This window comes from Nerophis lumbriciformis, linkage group LG01 (genome assembly GCF_033978685.3).
Source record: "Nerophis lumbriciformis linkage group LG01, RoL_Nlum_v2.1, whole genome shotgun sequence".
Taxonomy (NCBI): domain Eukaryota; kingdom Metazoa; phylum Chordata; class Actinopteri; order Syngnathiformes; family Syngnathidae; genus Nerophis; species Nerophis lumbriciformis.
This window is the reverse complement of record NC_084548.2, coordinates 16,177,501-16,196,253: the sequence shown is the minus strand read 5'-3', so window position 1 is coordinate 16,196,253 and position 18,753 is coordinate 16,177,501. Positions and strand designations below refer to the sequence as shown.

The 18,753-nt window shown below is 39.7% G+C and overlaps 2 protein-coding genes across 8 annotated transcripts in view; one reads left to right on the top strand and one right to left on the bottom strand.

Moving 5' to 3' along the window:
- Positions 1 to 4,601, bottom strand: part of ccdc30 (coiled-coil domain containing 30) — a 17,153-nt gene extending 12,552 nt beyond the window's left edge. For all 5 annotated transcript variants that reach the window (XR_012050348.1, XR_012050347.1, XM_061976111.2 and 2 more), the window contains exons 1-2: positions 4,506 to 4,601; positions 2,594 to 2,753 (exon numbers count right to left, since the gene is read on the bottom strand). Coding sequence is in view for 3 of the 5 variants with exons in the window: in XM_061976111.2 (XP_061832095.1) it covers positions 2,594 to 2,608 (15 nt within the window). In the remaining 2 variants the exon portion in view is untranslated. The remainder of the gene's footprint in view (positions 1 to 2,593; positions 2,754 to 4,505) is intronic.
- Positions 3,275 to 18,753, top strand: part of emp3b (epithelial membrane protein 3b (MAM blood group)) — a 17,653-nt gene continuing 2,174 nt past the window's right edge. Inside the window, exons 1-4 of one of the 3 annotated variants that reach the window (XM_061976184.1) lie at positions 3,275 to 3,326; positions 10,817 to 10,904; positions 10,970 to 11,072; positions 11,151 to 11,291. In XM_061976184.1, coding sequence (XP_061832168.1) covers positions 3,283 to 3,326; positions 10,817 to 10,904; positions 10,970 to 11,072; positions 11,151 to 11,291 — 376 coding nt within the window. In that variant the 5' untranslated portion in view covers positions 3,275 to 3,282. Of the gene's footprint in view, positions 3,327 to 4,356; positions 4,461 to 7,571; positions 7,651 to 10,816; positions 10,905 to 10,969; positions 11,073 to 11,150; positions 11,292 to 18,753 lie in introns of those variants that run through there. The other 2 variants (XM_061976201.1, XM_061976193.1) reach the window with 2 other exon arrangements.

Here is an 18,753-nt window from a genome sequence, read left to right as displayed (position 1 = left end):
ATGTGACTAAGGGTTTACTGTAGATTGTTTACTTCAGATGCAGTCAGTAGTCATTTTTTCAACTTCTTTAGTTTTACAAGTGGTGTTCCTGAAGGTTCCATTTTAGGTCCTCTCTTTTTCATAATTTGGGCTGTATTTTTTAACTGGTTGCCCGCAAGTTCAGTTCAAATAACTGGTGAGAGACGGACATTTTTGCAGAAGGTTTTTAAAAACAGCAGAGTGCTTCTGTAAGAAACTGCCAAAATAAATTGATCAAAATCAAATGTCACTGTAAAGACGCTGAAGGGAGGACACCGGCCCCTCAGTCCTAAGCTTTCTGGAAATGTGGCCCCAAAACTATTTAGATGACTATCCCTGCTGGCCTGATGGTCAGTTTAAAACATTTAATTCATATGCAGTCCTGCAGACCCCACAATGGACTGGACTCTCAAATTATTAACCGTGTCCACTCTGTTTTTTTTTGCCTTGATGTGGGATCTGAGCCGAGGATGTCGTTGTGGCTTGTGCAGCCCTTTGAGACACTTGTGATTAAGGAAGGGCTACAATGTTCCCTCTAAGGTCTGTGCAAGTGTTCTCTGCGCACAGCAAATCTATGCCACGCTCAAAATCAAATAACATTTTTTACGCAAAACAATTTTCAACACGACACGGACACGACAGAGAAAACAGTTTTCGTCATCACTGTTCAAATATTGTAACATCTGTCGAGACGCTTTGAGGACATGAATTCCATCGATCACTTTACTAAGCAAAACTCTTTATTGTCGGCCATAAACACATCACCAAAACATTAGTAAAAAAAATTATATCTAGCAAAAGTGGTCATTTTCTGCAGTACAAACCAGACCAAAACCAACTTTGTTATATCAACAGCAGCCGCTCGCTCTTTCTCACTTGCGCCAACACGTGTACATATGGCACTTAGCCAGTGATGCGTTTACAGCCACACAAAAAGTCGGACAACTCCAACACTACACATAAAGTGTCATTCCAGGTCGTTACACTATGATTTACCAATCGAATGTGTGCTTATTCTAGTGTCATTTATTAGGAATCTTAATTTATAAATATTAATCATGAAATGCTGTTGGTATATTAAATAAATACTAATACAAATATATTTTTACAAACAGGAAGTTGCAGGAATGTACACATGATCCCCTGCTTACATCTCATTGTGCAACATGTGAATGTTTTAATGGGAACTAAATGCAATGTCTGAAAGGGGTACAAATTATTTCCAAAGCAGGACCTCCACCCAGACAAACAATACAAGTACACAGTTCATGAAAAACAATATTTTTTGTTATTGTCATTGTAAGTGGGCCTAAACACTTATATTAGAAAATAACCTCAGGAAATTACTGCTGTCATTTGATTATAATAATAAGAGAATGTTGTCTGTCAATCTGTGTTGGCCCTGCGATGAGATGGGGACTTGTCCAGGGTGTACCACGCCTTCCGCCCGAATGCAGCTGAGATAGGCTCCAGCACCCCCCGCAACCCCGAAAGGGACAAACGGTAGAAAATGGATGGATGGATGGACATTTAACTTGTTATTTAGTTAGGTTTGGGACAGGTGTGCTGCTGGTGTAGCCACAGTGTGCACGTCTGATGTTGCTCACATGGGCTCCACTGATTGCTCAGGGAGTTTTTGCGTTTGCTCACACACATGAAAAATTAGAGGGAACATTGAAGGGCTATATAAATAAACTTTGATTGACGCTTTGTTTGATAGTACATTCATCATGACATATTTTCATATACATCTTTTGTTTTGTTTTATTTAAAATTTTCTATGCCACATTGACAAATTTAACTTCCGCCCGAATGCAGCTGAGATAGGCTCCAGCACCCTCTGCCGTAGAAAATGGATGGATGGATGGAACTTCAATACTCACTCATGAACCATTAGATTCCAACACCAGATAAAGTCAGAGCCTTTAATGTTTTATGGTTGTCATGGATAGGTTGATTGGCAACACTAAATTGGCCCTAGTGTGTGGATGTGAGTGTGAATGTTGTCTGTCTATCTGTGTTGGCCCTGCGATGAGGTGGCGACTTGTCCAGGGTGTACCCCGCCTTCCGCCCGATTGTAGCTGAGATAGGCTCCAGCGCCACCCGCGACCCCAAAAGGGAATAAGCGGTAGAAAATGGATGGATGGATGATTATCAGCTGATTTGTGCTGCTGTTGTGTCACACAGGCAATATATTGGCACGCTATTTGTATAAAATAAATCTATATTAGTTTAGAAAACATTCAGTGTCTAGTGAGAAAACCAATGCCTTCAGGGAGCATATAGAAGGCTGCAAGCCTACAATGGCATGCCAACACTAAACACATGTCGCTGAACTCTATACTGTATTTTACAGGCTGTGTAACTTGAGTGGGCCCCACCCGAGGCCCAAAACATGCAACGTATTGTCACAAGCCCTGTATCAGGTCTCCCAGGGACTTGTTGGAGTTAAATGCTACACACGGCTCTATAATATGGCAAGAAATAACTAAACGGCAAGATAACATTTACGACAGCAGGCAAAAGATAATAACTATGATGACTAGTCATCTGGATGGTTATTGAAGATGTTTACCTCTTCGTGGTCCATGGTGCCACATTAAGTTGGATGAAGCTGCCTGGTAGGGATGGAACTTGGTTTCCGGGGTGGGGAAAAAAAACAAGATTCCAGACGACGGTTTATCCTTCAGTTGCACATAAAGTGCCAACAGAATTCCACTTCAGGTACATTTTTGCTGTTGGATATTAAAACATAATGCAGTCAGTTCAGGTCACAGCAAAGTTAGATCCTAGTTAGACTAGTTGACATGATCCAATGCAAATCTTAAAGCAGTATACATGTAAGATTTGCACAAATGGTATGACAAAGCACTATACAGCTTCTCTATGCATCTCTTCTTGGGCGATAGTATTAAACAATGTATACCCTAAACCAGTGTTTGTCAACCTTTTTTGAGCCAAGGCACATTTTTTTCCAAAAAAAAAAAAGACAGAGGCACACCACCAGCAGAAAAGGTTAAAAAATGAAACCCCACCAGGTTGTCGTGCCTTAATTTGTGTTTGTTGTTGTTTCCTGTGTGTAGCGCTTTAGTTCCTGTCTGGCGCTGTTATTTTGGTGACCTTTCCTGTTTTGTTGGTGTTCTCCTGTAGCAGCTTCACGCCTTCCTTTGAGTGCTATGTGCCCGCACCTGCTTTGTTTTCGCAATCAAGACTATTTAAGTTGTGCGTACGCTACCCTTCTTTGTGGGGACTTTGTTGATTGTCATGTACGGATGTACTTTGTGGACGCCGCCTCCGCGCCACACGCTGTAAGTTTTTGCTGTCGTCCAGCATTCTGTTTTTATTTACTTTGTAGCCAGTTCAGTTTTACTTTTGTTTTGCATAGCCATCCCTATGCTTCAGTGTCTTTTCCTAGCGGGACTTGCCTTTTGTTCATTTTTGGTTTAAGCGGTACATACCTTTTTACCTGCACGCTGTCTACCGCTGTGCTCTGCATACTGGGATCACGGCAAACCATCCTTGACGCGTTCAGACTTCTATAAAGCAATTAACTACCTGCTGCCACCTACTCTGCCAAGCTCGACAGGCAGCACAGGCACTAGACGACGGCATATTATTATAATTATTGATTTGCACGGTGGAACAGGGGTTAGTGCATGTGCCTCAAAATACGAGTATTCCTGAGTTCAATCCCGGCCGGGCTCGGGATCTTTTTGTGTGGAGTGTACATGTTCTCCCCGAGACTGCGTGGGTTCCCTCCGGGTACTCCGGCTTCCTCCCATCTCCAAAGACATGCACCTGGGGATAGGTTGATTGGCAACACTAAAATTGGCCCTAGAGTGTGAATGTTGTCTGTCTATCTGTGTTGGCCCTGCGATGTGGTGGCGACTTGTCTGGGGTGTACCCCGCCTTCCGCCCGAATGCAGCTGAGATAGGCTCCAGCACCCCTCGCGACCCCAAAATTGACAAGCGGTAGGAAATGGATGGATGGATGGATTTGCAAAAAATAGTTTTTGGACCAATTAGGTGAAGTTGCATAATTTCCCACGGCACACCAGACAATATCTCACGGCGGTTGAAAAACACTGCCCTAAACTACTATATGCATCTAAATGGGCTAAAAATCTGTACTTTGGAGCGAACCATAGTCTTCAAAATGTCTGACATAGAGCAATGAGTACATTCCTTTTGCCCACGCAAGCTTGACAGAGATGCAATGAAGGCATAAAGCATGATTAAACCAACATATTTAAACGCTCAGTATAATCTACGAAAAACATGCAGTCTTCAGCCGCGAGCTAGCAAGGCGGCAAAAGTTAGCCCCAAAGTTGGAATGTGCGGCTAAAAGCTAATGCTAGTCCGGGCTAACCCTTCAGACGCTCGGCTGGGGACTAAAAGTGAGCGTCCACCGGAACAAAGTACTCCACACAACGTCGCCGTGCGTAAGTTAATGTTGATAATCGTTGTTAAAACGTAGAAAGACTCACCGTATAGCGACGAGTGCTACAAGTTTGGCTAACTGTTGACGACAGGCGTGGTGAAGTGGACTGGCTTCCACTAGCACCTTGGCAACGGAGCGTACCATTATTACGACCATGCGGGGGGGAGATCAGTCTTAAAATAAATAAATTAAAATAAATTTAACCAGGCAACAATTAAATCACCTGACACCCCTGCTTCCCCCAAACATATACCACAGTATTTTATTATTATTTATTTTCCTTGTAAGATATATGCTACTGAGTACGGAGAGCCAAATGGGACAGAAATAAGTAATATAACACAAATTGTTCAATAATTAGTTAAATGTTACATTAATTAAATAATTTAATAATAAAATAATAAAATCAATATTTAAATAAATTGTAAAATAAAACATAAAATTACGAAATTATGAAATAAATAATGAATTCCAACCATCCATTTTCTATCCATCCATCCATTTCTACCGCTTATTCCCTTTGGGGTCGCGGGGGGCGCTGGAGCCTATCTCAGCTACAATCGGGCGGAAGGCGGGGTACACCCTGGACAAGTCGCCACCTCATCGCAGGGCCAACACAGATAGACAGACAACATTCACACTCACATCCACACACTAGGGCCAATTTTTTAGTGTTGCCAATCAATTTATCCCCAGGTGCATGTCTTTGGAAGTGGGAGGAAGCCGGAGTACCCGGAGTATATTGGCCCTCGTGTGTGAATGTGAGTGTGAATGTTTTTCTGTCTATCTGTGTTGGCCCTGCAATGAGGTGACGACTTGTCCAGGGTGTACACCGCCTTCAGCCCGAGATAGGCTCCAACACCCCCCACGACCCCAAGAGGGACAAGCAGTAAAAAATGGATGGGTGGATCTATAAATAATTACTGAAATGTGTAGTTAATTAAATGATTAAATTATGGAATGATGAAATCAATATTTAATAAACATTTTTAAAGAATTAATTCAATTAAGAAATACATTATAAATTAAATTATTAAATAATTGAATGGAATTTGACATTAAAAATATTAATGACACATTTAGTAACACATTTATGTATTAATTTCCAATTATAATTAATCAATGACACATTTAATTAATTATTTAAATGTGGGTTTATTTATCACATTTTGTTTCATCAAAATTACCATAAAATATACGATAATATTTTATTATAATGATTTGCACTTTAAACTATATCCCATTGAGTATGGCAAGGCCAAATGGGACAAAATACAATGAATATACAAATCTTTAAATAATTACTTAAATGTGTCATCAATTAATTAAGTCATTAAATACTCATTAAATCAATAAGTAATTAAATGTGAAATAATCAATTGAATGATTAAATTGATAATTAATTCAATAATTAAATGCAATTAGACATTAAATATATTAATGACACATTTAATAACACATTTATCAATTAAATAAACATTTTAATTAATTAATGGCACATATAGTAATCATTTAAAGATGTATTTATTTATTTAATTTAATTCCGTTTGGACCTCCATAACCAAGAATCAGATTTATTTTGTAATCATTATTGAAAAATCTGAATGTGTGTATTAATTGCTATGACAACGTCAGGTTTCATACCATTCTTTTTTGTTGGATGATACCATCTTCATCATTTACAATGACAAAGTAGTAGTAAATAGTCATGTCCACCAGACAGAACTTTGTTGTGTTCCGTATCTTAAAAATAATGTTTGTTTTTTCTTGATGGGCAGGGATGTTTAGAACGCGGCTTGCTAATTTTTGGTCGGCTCAAAGCATGTTGTAAAAATAAAAATAAACACACAAAAAACATAAAAACTTAGAACATCAGAGCAAAAGGCACAATATAAGGATTAACAAGCTAAAATGTTGATACACAAATCTACATGTTTTTTTTGTTTTAATATCAAAATGGCCTCCCACATTCCAGTGAGAGTAATGCATTTGAATGATATGTTTTACATTAAAGACATTAATAAAACATTTTCTTGAATTATAAAACATGTATTTCCAAGCAGGGGCGCCGCTAGGGATTTTGGGCCCCATGAAAAGAATCTTTACAGGGCCCCCAACACAGTGTCATTATTTTTTCTGTATTATAATTTCATCATCATTAGGGGCCTCTCTGGGCCCCCTCCATCATGGGCCCCTAGAATCCGTCTCCTTTACCCCCCCCTTTTCGGCGCCCCTGTTTCCAAGTGACTAACTGCAAAAATAGAATACCTGTTTTTTTTTGTCGCCACTTCAATCATGTGTAAATAGAACCACTAGAGGGTGACAAATCCGCGTTGTTTCACTTTAGAGAAACTATTGAAATAATGTGATGATGTAGTGATAGCATTGTTGCATTATTGCTCCTTTTTAAACAAAATTTATGATGATCATGTATATATTTATTTTTGGATGTTGAGTGCAAGATTCTGAAGCCATCAATCCATTTTCTACACCACTTATCCCAGTCAGGATCACAACAGGACTTGAAGTCTTTTGGAGGTGATTAGGGTGAAATCTGGACTACTGTGGCCTGGGCTCCAGTTAGTCATAGGCTGCACATTAAGGGGCAATCGAGCCCATGCCAGCTGCATGAAAGTCTGCTTTGTGCATTGACACATACCAATGGCATAAAAGCATGCTGTTTTTTGCAATATAAGGTTAACCCCGCTATAAAGGGACATATTTACATAGTTCCTCCTTCCTAAATGTTTTTAGTGTGACCAGTGTTCTCAAATGCCATGCAGACATGTGAGTAATGTTACAACCATGTGTTAATCTTTCCACACAATCCACTAATTAACACATGTATGGTATAATGTAAATCCATACCGAAGACTATGACATGTCATCTCTGTCTTGTGTTGTTTATGTGTTGTCATTTTAATGTGGTGCCACTGCCAAAGGGTGTGCCCAATTGGAGTCTCTTTTTTTTTTTGGGATGGAGTTGAAGGAGGCAGAGAAAAAGGGAGCACTGTTAGGCTCGGAGGAAATGGGCGGCCTCTTTGGAAAGTTTGGATGGTGTGAGTAGGAAAAGAAAAGGGGTGTGGTATGCCCAGAAAAGAGAGGGGACCACCTACAGGACACAGCATTGCAGTAGTTGGTATAGTAAGACTGCTCCTGGGGTTCTGATTGAGAGCAAGAGCAAAATCCGGGTAAGAAGATCTTTTTTAAATACTTTTTGTGGGATGTTTGTGGATTTTTGGTATATGTGGTACAGTGTTTGATTGTGCCTGCAAAATACATGCATCTAAGTCATTAAAGGGGAACATTATCACAATTTCAGAATGGTTAAAACCATTAAAAATCAGTTCCCAGTGGCTTATTATATTTTCGAAGTTTTTTTCAAAATTTTACCCATCATGCAATATCCCAAAAAAAGCTTCAAAGTGCCTGATTTTAACCATCGTTATATACACACCCGTCCATGTTCCTGTGACGTCACATAGTGAATACAAACAAACATGGCGGAAAGAACAGCAAGCTATAGCGACAGTAGCTCGGATTCAGACTCGGATTTCAGCGGCTTAAGCGATTCAACAGATTACAAATGTATTGAAACGAATGGTTGTAGTGTGGAGGCAGGTAGCGAAAACGAAATTGAAGAAGAAACTGAAGCTATTGAGTTATATCGGTTTGAACCGTATGCAAGCAAAACCGACGAAAACGACACGACAGCCAGCGACACGGGAGAAAGCGAGGACGAATTCGGCGATCGCCTTCTAACCAACGATTGGTATGTGTTTGTTTGGCATTAAAGGAAACTAACAACTATGAACTAGGTTTACAGCATATGAAATACATTTGGCAACAATATGCACTTTGAGAGTGCAGACAGCCCAATTTTCATCAATTAATATATTCTGTAGACATACCCTCATCCGCGCTCTTTTCCTGAAAGCTGATCTGTCCAGTTTTGGAGTTGATGTCAGCAGGCCAGGGAAGCTAGGGTCTATATTCTTCTCTTGATCATCTTCGGTGGCATAAGGGACGGTGTGAGCCAAGACATCCTGGGGGTTTAGCTCGCTCGTCTGCGGGAACAAACTGCCGCCATTGCTTGCCGTGCTACTGAGGTCCTTTGTCCCTGAATTGCTCACACACTCCGGCAGATTCAATGGGGGTCTGGCGGCAGATTTCTTTGACTTTATCGTTGGAAATGCATCTGCTTTGAGTGTCGCAGGATATCCACACATTCTTGCCATCTCTGTCGTAGCATAGCTTTCGTCGGTAAAGTGTGCGGAACAAATGTCCAATTTCTTGCCACTTTCGCATCTTTGGGCCACTGGTGCAACTTGAATCCGTCCCTGTTTGTGTTGTTACACCCTCCGACAACACACCGACGAGGCATGATGTCTCCAAGGTACGGAAAACAGTCGAAAAAACGGAAAATAACAGAGCTGATTTGACTCGGTGTTTGAGAAAATGGCGGATTGCTTCCCGATGTGACGTCACGTTGTGACGTCATCGCTCCGAGAGCGAATATTAGAAAGGCGTTTAATTCGCCAAAATTCACCCATTTAGAGTTCGGAAATCGGTTAAAAAAATATATGGTCTTTTTTCTGCAACATCAAGGTATATATTGACGCTTACATAGGTCTGGTGATAATGTTCCCCTTTAATGTGTACACAGAATCGATTTCAATAATCAGTTTTTTTAGAAAGTATTTTTTGGGTCATCCGCACGTATACATCATACATCAGCAGCCCACGTCGGAGCTTTTGCAATCTGCTACCTGAAAAGGTCTTATTAATGTATGTACTAATTAATATGTTGCGAGAATCGGTTTGAATCGGGAATTGTGTTGAATGAGAATTGATTCTGAATCAAATTGTCACTTCGAGAAGTTGTTGTAAGATTCACATCCCTATAAAGTTGAACCTGAACTTAAGAGTGCCCCAACTTAAGAGTGTTTTGAGATAAGTGCAGTCTCTCGGTAGTTGTTAATAATTATTACAATTTTGAGTTATAAGCATCCCTGCTATTAGTTGGAATAGCAAATGTCACAATGACATCTGACATCTGGTCCTACTCGCTAGCATTAGTTTACAGCTAGAAATCCACATCACTTTTTTTTTTACAACCAGGAAGGAGGAAAGTGAGAGTGAAGGACACTGCTGTAGAGAATAAGTGGATGATATTCATTGAATTAAAGAAATAAATCATCAAAAACATGACAGTGCCAACTTGGCGAAGCAATTTGAGCGCATCACTGCTGGTCTGCACCATACCGAAGCAGAATGAGTCTATCGCCAGCCAAGGATGTTAAAATTATATCCAAGCAGTGGCCATCTTACCAATGAAAATATGGAACAACTGCTGCTGATGTGTTTGACGGTAAAGGAGCTCGAAGTCCACTCTCCAAGGAAAACACTGTACATTATTATTACAATACTTCAAAAAACTATACTGCAGTTTGCATTGTTTTTATACAAGACTGTATATCTTATCTGAAATGTTGTTTTCTTTTTAAAAGACATGCTGCATTCTTAAAATGATGCTGATTTGGGGGAGCCAAGCGCCAACTGAATTGATTTCAATTCATTTCAATGTGAGACGTTGATCTGAGATACAAGTAATTTGAGTGAAGAGCCAATTAAGCTTGTAGGTTGAGGTACGACTGTATAAGTTATGTTGTTACTATTGCAATCATTTACCGGTATGTGCCATATTAAAAAAAAATAATAATCTAACGCACAGCACGGAAGATGTCATACGCTTTAATTTCTTGCACATGTTTTCTTTCCAGGTCATTCTTTTGTTTATGTCAATTTTGACCAAATTATTACCTCCCATGCCCCTTCCTTTGATGGATGAAATTAGTGTAATGACATAATTTCACCCACCACCCACTCAGATGGGCCTCTCCTACAGATAATGATCCAGACAAACAATTGCATCCAGTCTGAGAGTCTTTTTTTAGAGTTTTATACAGGTTTTCAGCATATAAATCTCACTCACAGAAGGTGTAAGTAGAATTACAGGCAGTTTAGCCCTATAACGTAAAGGAGGAGTCAACTAGGTAAATATTTTGGCCTTGTGTAGATTTCCTCAGTGGCACAGGTTGTCTTTGTAAGGGCAACTCACATTGGGGTCAGCAATGACTGATTGCACTGTTTTCCAGCGTCGCCTCTCACAGCCGCTTCACTATATCCACCTACTTTGACTTTTCCAAAACAGGAAAATGCCCTAACACTGATACTTATTGTACAACAAACTAACATGGCGTGCTAACTTGGTCACACGCTATTCCAATGCTGAGTGGCGTGCTGAATGCATTTCTCAGGGTGTCCTCATTTAAACTGAGTTGTCTTCTCCCGTAGATTAAAAAATATGGCATACCTCCTCATGTTTGTGACTCTGCTGCATCTGGTGACTTTGGCCATGCTGTTCATCTCGACCATGGAGAAGGTAATCGTGTTGACAATCAGCGTTGATAAAACAAGTTAATAATGTTAACTGTTCTTTCCATGAAGTCCTGGTGGGTGTGGGAGGGGATGGAGAACTCAGACCTATGGTACAACTGTAGATATGACAACTTCTCAGGAACGTGGTTGTGCGCCTCCTCCAAAGAAAGTGGTAACCGCTTTATTCCTTCGACTTCTTCATCAAGATGTGCTTTACTTCCAATAAACATTTGTTATCTCTATTTCTCAGAGTGGCTCCACGCAGTTCAGGTCTTAATGGTCCTCTCCGTTGTTTTCTCCTCCGTCTCTTTCCTGGTCTTTCTGGGTCAACTGTTCACCATGTCCAAAGGCGGACTCTTCTACTTCACTGGGCTGTGTCAAGTCTTTGCAGGTAAATACATACAAACCCTGTTTCCATATGAGTTGGGAAATTGTGTTAGATGTAAATATAAACGGAATACAATGATTTGCAAACCATTTTCAACCCATAGTCAGTTGAATATGCTACAAAGACAACATATTTGATGTTCAAACTGATAAACATTTATTTTTTTTGCAAATAATCATTAACTTTAGAATTTGATGCCAGCAACACATGACAAAGAAGTTGGGAAAGGTGGCAATAAATACTGATAAAGTTGAGGAATGCTCATCAAACACTTATTTGGAACATCCCACAGGTGTGCAGGCTAATTGGAAACAGGTGGGTGCCATGATTGTGTATAAAAGTAGATTCCATGAAATGCTCAGTCATTCACAAACAAGGATGGGGCGAGGGTCACCACTTTGTCAACAAATGTGTGAGCAAATTGTTGAACAGTTTAAGAAAAACCTTTCTCAACCAGCTATTGCAAGGAATTTAGGGATTTCACCATCTACGGTCCGTAATATCATCAAAGGGTTCAGAGAATCTGGAACATTCAACACTGCTGCACGTAAGCAGCTAAGCCCGTGACCTTCGATCCCTCAGGCTGTACTGCATAAACAAGCGACATCAGTGTGTAAAGAATATCACCACATGGGCTCAGAAACACTTCAGATACCCACTGTCAGTAACTACAGTTGGTCGCTACATCTGTAAGTACAGGTTAAAACTCTCCTATGCAAGGCGAAAACTGTTTATCAACAACACCCAGAAACGCCGTCGGCTTCGCTAGGCCTGAACTCATCTAAGATGGACTGATACAAAGTGGAAAAGTGTTCTGTGGTCTGACGAGTCCACATTTCAAATAGTTTTTGGAAACTGTGGACGTCGTGTCCTCTGGACCAAAGAGGAAAAGAACCATCCGGATTGTTATAAGCACAAAGTTGAAAAGCCAGCATCTGTGATGGTATGGGGGTGTATTAGTGCCCAAGACATGGGTAACTAACACATCTGTGAAGGTGCCATCAATGCTGAAAGGTACATACAGGTTTTGGAGCAACATATGTTGCCATCCAAGCAACGTTACCATGGACGCCCCTGCTTATTTCAGCAAGACAATGCCAAGAAACGTGTTACATCAATGTGGCTTCATAGTAAAAGAGTGCGGTTACTAGACTGGCCTGCCTGTAGTCCAGACCTGTCTCCCGTTGAAAATGTGTGGTGCAATATGAAGCCTAAAATACCACAACGGAGACCCCGGACTGTTGAACAACTTAAGCTGTACATCAAGCAAGAATGGGAAAGAATTCTCCCTTCACAATAAGTCTTATTTTGTATGTTGCAGAGAACCAGTGTTCTCTACAGTAGACATTTGATTTTGGTTTATTTATTTCGTCAGAGTTATAGGAGCGCTCTGCTGTTTTTAAGGACCTTCTGCAAAAAAAACAAGTCAAAGATCATCTCCTTGACAGCACTCTCGTGCTGCAAAAATGTGAGTCCGTCACACGTTTTTAGAACTGAACTCGCAGCCCACCAGTTGAATAGGCCAAATGATGAAAAAGAGAGGATCTAAAATGGAACCTTGAGAAACACCACTAGTATAACTAAAGAAGTTGAACAAATGACTACTGACAGCATCTGAAATAAACAAGTTTTGGCAAAACCTTAGTTACATAAGTCAAATTATGGAAAAAAAAATGTGTTATTGCTAAAAAGTAGAGGACTTAAAGGGCAACTGCACTTTTTTTTTTTAATTTTGCCCATCATTTACAATCATTATGCGAGACAAGAACACACGTCTTTTGTTTTTTTTAAGGATTTTAAAGATGATAAAAAACTTTGGATGATGGGAGTCACTTTTGTAGCATTTGAAGCCTTCCAAAACAACTGCAAAACCCTCCATCAATGTCTTATATACACGTAGCACGTCTATAGAAAATGTAGTAACAGACACGTTCATAACAATTTGTAATATGTTCAATATTTACCATATTGTGATCATTTTAATTGCTTCAATAAATGACAGATTCCTTCAGTGCATCGCAGCACATGTCCGACTTCCAGCAACAAATGAATGTTCCTACTGTCGGAAACAAACGCGAGTGTGTTCTAATCATGACAAACTTGGTAACAGACAACAAAGATGACTATATTTGGACAAATGAGGAGTCTTTATTTTTTTTCCTTATTTATTTTTTGAAGCTGAACATACAAAAGATGAATTGCTGCTTCCAGAAGCGAGCACGTAGGAAGGGTGAGACGTTGGAGCAGACGAAAGCAGAGAGAGTGAGGTGAAAGAGACTACTCTATAAATGTGGAACCATCCAAGCTATTTTGACATAAATGGACTGCTTACCCAAATAAACCGGAAAAAGCAGTTCTGCCGGCTGGACAAAACGCACAACTGTCCATCAAGTGAATCACACTTTAAATATTGATCATGATACATACAGCACACCAGTCTTGTTATTACAACTACAGTACATACGCTGTCGAGCTAGCTGTGCACAAACAAACAAATAAATGTAAGCTAATACTTTACAGATATTGCAATATGATTGTTCATGTTTTTCAGTCAGTACAGATTGGTGTCCTATTGCATTGTGTTGTGCATTACAAACTCAAACGTGTTTCGTGTTGTCATAAAGCGAGCGTGTCTCTTTCCGTAGCTGTCTTTTACAGCTAATACCGAAGCATGCCGATGTGTTACTACAGTAGAAAAATAGTTCTTCAGTGTTCGCTCCTACAATAACAATGTCGCTACAGCTTGGTTATTATACAGGTTACGGGCCGTAAATATAGTATTTTTGATGTTTTTTGAATGCATTGTTAGAGTAATTTAGAGGTAGAATTGATTGCTCCCATTAGCTGCATTGCCAGCCAACAAGAACGAGCCAATTTTTATAAATTAGACTGCAAAAAAAAACAAAAAACTTTTGTCTTCTTGTCCTTCATAAGGATTATGAACAATAGGCAAAATTCACCAAAAAATGCAGTTCCCCTCTAAAAGGGTGCCTTGAGGCAGTGTTTTTCAACCTTTTTTGAGCCAAGGCACATTTTTTGCGTTGAAAGAATGCGGAGGCACACCACCAGCAGAAATCATCAAAAAACAAAACTCAGTTGACAGTAAAAAGTCGTTGTCGCAATTGTTGGATATGACTTTAAAGCATAACCAAGCATGCATCACTATAGCTCTTGTCTCAAAGTAGGTGTACTGTCACCACCTGTCACATCACACCCTGACTTATTTGGACTTTTTTGCTGTTTTCCTGTGTGTAGGGTTTTTGTTCTTGTCTTGCGCTCCTATTTTGGTGGCTTTTTCTCTTATTTTGGTATTTTTCTGTAGCAGTTTCATGTAGGGATGTCCGATAATGGCTTTTTGCCGATATCCGATATTCCGATATTTTCCAACTCTTAATTACTGATACCGATATCAACCGATACTGATATATACAGTCATGGAATTAACACATTATTACGCCTAATTTGGACAACCAGGTATGGTGAAGATAAGGTCATTTAAAAAAATAAAAAATAAAATAATAAATAAAATAAAATAAGATAAGATAAATAAATTAAAAACATTTTCTTGAATAAAAAAGAAAGTAAAACAATATAAAAACGGTTACATAGAAACTAGTAATTAATGAAAATGAGTCAAATTAACTGTTAAAGGTTAGTACTATTAGTAGACCAGAAGCACACACAATCATGTGTGCTTACGGACTGTATCCCTGCAGACTGTATTGATATATATTGATATATAATGTAGGAACCATAATATTAATAACAGAAAGAAACAACCCTTTTGTGTGAATGAGTGTAAATGGGGGAGGGAGGTTTTATGGGTTGGTGCACTAATTCTAAGTGTATCTTGTGCTTTTTATGTTGATTTAATAAAAAAATAAAAAAATAAAAACGATACCGATAATAAAAAAAACGATACCGATAATTTCCGATATTACATTTTAAAGCATTTAACAGCCGATAATATCGGACATCTCTAGTTTCATGTCTTCCTTTGAGCGATATTTACCGCATCTACTTTGTTTTAGCAATCAAAAGATATTCAGTTGTTTTTATCGTTCTTTGGGGGGACATTGTTGATTGTCATGTTCGGATGTACATTGTGGACACCGTCTTTGCTCCACAGTAAGTCTTTGCTGTCGTCCAGCATTCTGTTTTTGTTTACTTTGAAGCCGGTTCAGTTTTAGTTTCGTTCTGCATAGCCTTCCCTAAGCTTCAATGCCTTTTCTTAGGGGCACTTACCTTTTGTTTATTTTTGGTTTAAGCATTAGACACCTTTTTACCTGTACCCTGCCTCCCGCTGTTTCCCACATCTACAAAGCAATTAGCTACCGGCTGCCACCTACTGATATGGAAGAGTATTACACAATTACTCTGCCGAGCTCCAGACAGCACCGACACTCAACAACAACACATCATTTGCAGACTATAATTACTGGTTTGCAAAAAATATTTTTAACCCAAATAGGTGAAATTAGAGTATCTCCCACGGCACACCAGACTGTATCCCACGGCACGCACAGTGGTTGAAAAACACTGCCTTGAGGAACGCCTCAGTTGTACATTTTAGCTTTGGACCCAAGTGTTCTATGTTTGCTATCAAGGTTAAAATGTCAATGCAATGATCTGCCAATGTGATTACAGTGGTCTAAGTTCCTCTATACAACAGGAACACTCCAGTTTTGTTTTGTTTTTCTGCAAAAATGTCACCCAAGTTTTGAATTGGGGGCCAGTGGTGTCATTCCCCAGCCGGATTTGGCCCGTGGGCCGGCAGTTGAATAGCCCTGGTTTAGAATATATAACACTTCCTATATATTGGTTTGCATTAGGGGAAAATGGTGGCGTTTTTTTTATTAGGATATTGAAATATTAATTTATATATATTTATATGTAATAATGATGGCGTTGTTTTAGGAGAAATTTCCTTGACCATTTTTTTACTGGCCTTAAAGCTCAGTCATAAACATAATCATATGAAATCTGCTTAGCAACAGATAACCAGGGAAATACATGATATGGCAGTAAAATTAATCCATGCATAAGCCTTATCTATGAATATTAGCTATGAAGCATTCAAGATGTATTACTGCATGTTTCTTTTGGAGGTGAAACTGAAAGATAACATACAGTAAGTTAAGAAAGATTACTATAGCATGGTGTATACCAGGGGTCGGCTACCTTTAACACTCAAAGAGCCATTTTGACCCATTTCACAAATTCAAGAAAACAATGGGAGCCACAAAACTCTTTTGAAATTTAAAATGAAATAACACTGCATACAAAGTTTTTTTTGTTGCTTTGTGCTATGTATAAACCAGACAGGCGGCCCGCGGGACGTTATTTCGCGAGTTTTATATGAATGGCGCTTGACAGCGTCATACTTGCCAACCGTCCCGATTTTTCCGGGAGACTCCCGAAATTCGAGGCAACTATTCTCTCGAATGTCTGCTGATTTTCACCCAAACAACAATAATAAGGGCGTACCGTGATGGCACTGTCTTTAGCGCCCTCTACAGCCTGTTTAAACAGCATGCCAGCCCAGTTACATATTGTATGAGGCTTCTGCAGACACACATAAGTGACTGCAAGGGATACTTGGTCAACAGCCATACAGGTTACACTGAGGGTGGCCGTACAAAACAACTTTAACACTGTTACAAATATGCGCCACACTGTGAACCCACTTCAAAAAAGAATGACAAACACATTTCTGGAGAACATCCGCACCGTAACACAACATAAACACAACAGAACAAATACCCAGAATCCCATGCATCCCTAAGTCTTCCGGGCTACATTATACACCCCCCGCTACCACCAAACCCCGACCCCCAACCCCCCTCACACATCAACCTCCCCCCCTCCGTGCGTCTGTTGAGGTGGGCGGGGTTAGCGTTTGGTGGTAGCGGGGGTGTATAATGTAGCCCGGAAGAGTTAGTGCTGCATGGGATTCTGGGTATTTGTTCTGTTGTGTTTATGTTGTTACGGTGCAGATGTTCTACCGAAATGTGTTTGTCATTCTTGTTTGGTGTGGGTTCACAGTGTGGCGCATATTAGTAACAGTGTTAAAGTTGTTTTATACGGCAACCCTCAGTGTGAACTGTATGGCTGTTGACTAAGTATGCCTTGCAGTTACTTACGTGTGTAGGGCAGAGCCCGCAAACAACATGTGACTGGGCCGGCACGCAGATAATGTAAAATTGGACGCTAAAGGCACTGCCCTCACGGCACACCCTCAAAATCGTTGCCCCGGGAGATTTACGGGAGAGGCACTGAGATTCGGAAGTCTCCCGGAAAAATCGGGAGGGTCAGCAAGTATGCAGCTGAGCCGCATCAGAGTGATCAAAGAGCCGCATGCGGCTCCGGAGCCGCGGGTTGCCGACCCCTGTATGTAGACTATTAAGGAACCTGTGCAACAATCTTTGACAAACAAAACATTATGGTTGTCCTACAAGACCTTGGAAAAGTACTGACCCAGCAGGCACAAGACATTGATACAACGTTGATTATACATGCATGTCCTTTAAAACAAACTTAAAAACAACATTGCAAATTAGTTGTTTTTGTAAATTGAGACATCGTTGGTGTTTAACTTTGGATCCATGTTGTTTGTTGGGAAATTATTAAATTTCAACGGTCAAATCAACATCACAACTTGAAATTGAACAAACTTCGTCATAAAACATCTTGTTTCAACGTTGTATTTGTGTTGTAGAATATTGGTTGGGAAATTACCAAAAATTAAAAGGTCAAATCAACATCAAAACCCAACATTGATTAAACGATGTCAAAAAGCATGTCATTTCAACATTGTATTTGAGTTGATCAACCTCAGGACCTAATATAACAAATTCTCAACATTGTTCTAATGCCTTGTGACTGCTGGGGAGTACAATAACTGTAATATAAACTTACCTAATATAAACTTACCAGGGATGGGTACCTGATTCAGTTCTTTTACAGGCACCGGCCGAATTCCGTCGGCGCTACCGTGTATCGATTCACGTAAAATCAAAGAGTGTCATATTTCGATACATTTTTTTGCCCGTGACTACAAGTTTGGTGGCAGATTATGTGATTACTCAAACACTTGGCGGGGAAACAGGCAGAACTCAGTCAGACTGCATTTAGGTAATGTTATAATTTTCCATGCCATCAAAGCAAGTATGCCTGATAGAAAACACTTAGACTTAGACTTAGACTTCCTTTTATTGTCATTCAAATTTGAACTTTGCAGTACAGATAAGAACGACATTTTGTTGCATTAGCTCATGGTAGTGCAGGATAAAAGAGCAATAAGGTGCAGATATAAATAAATAGATTACTGTACAGATAAATATATTGCACTTTTGCATATGCATCCACGTTTATGGATGTATGTTATATTGTCTTCATATTCCAGCGAGTTAATACATTTTTGGGGGGAATTGAGGGGATTATTTTATTGCTTTCAAGAGTCTTA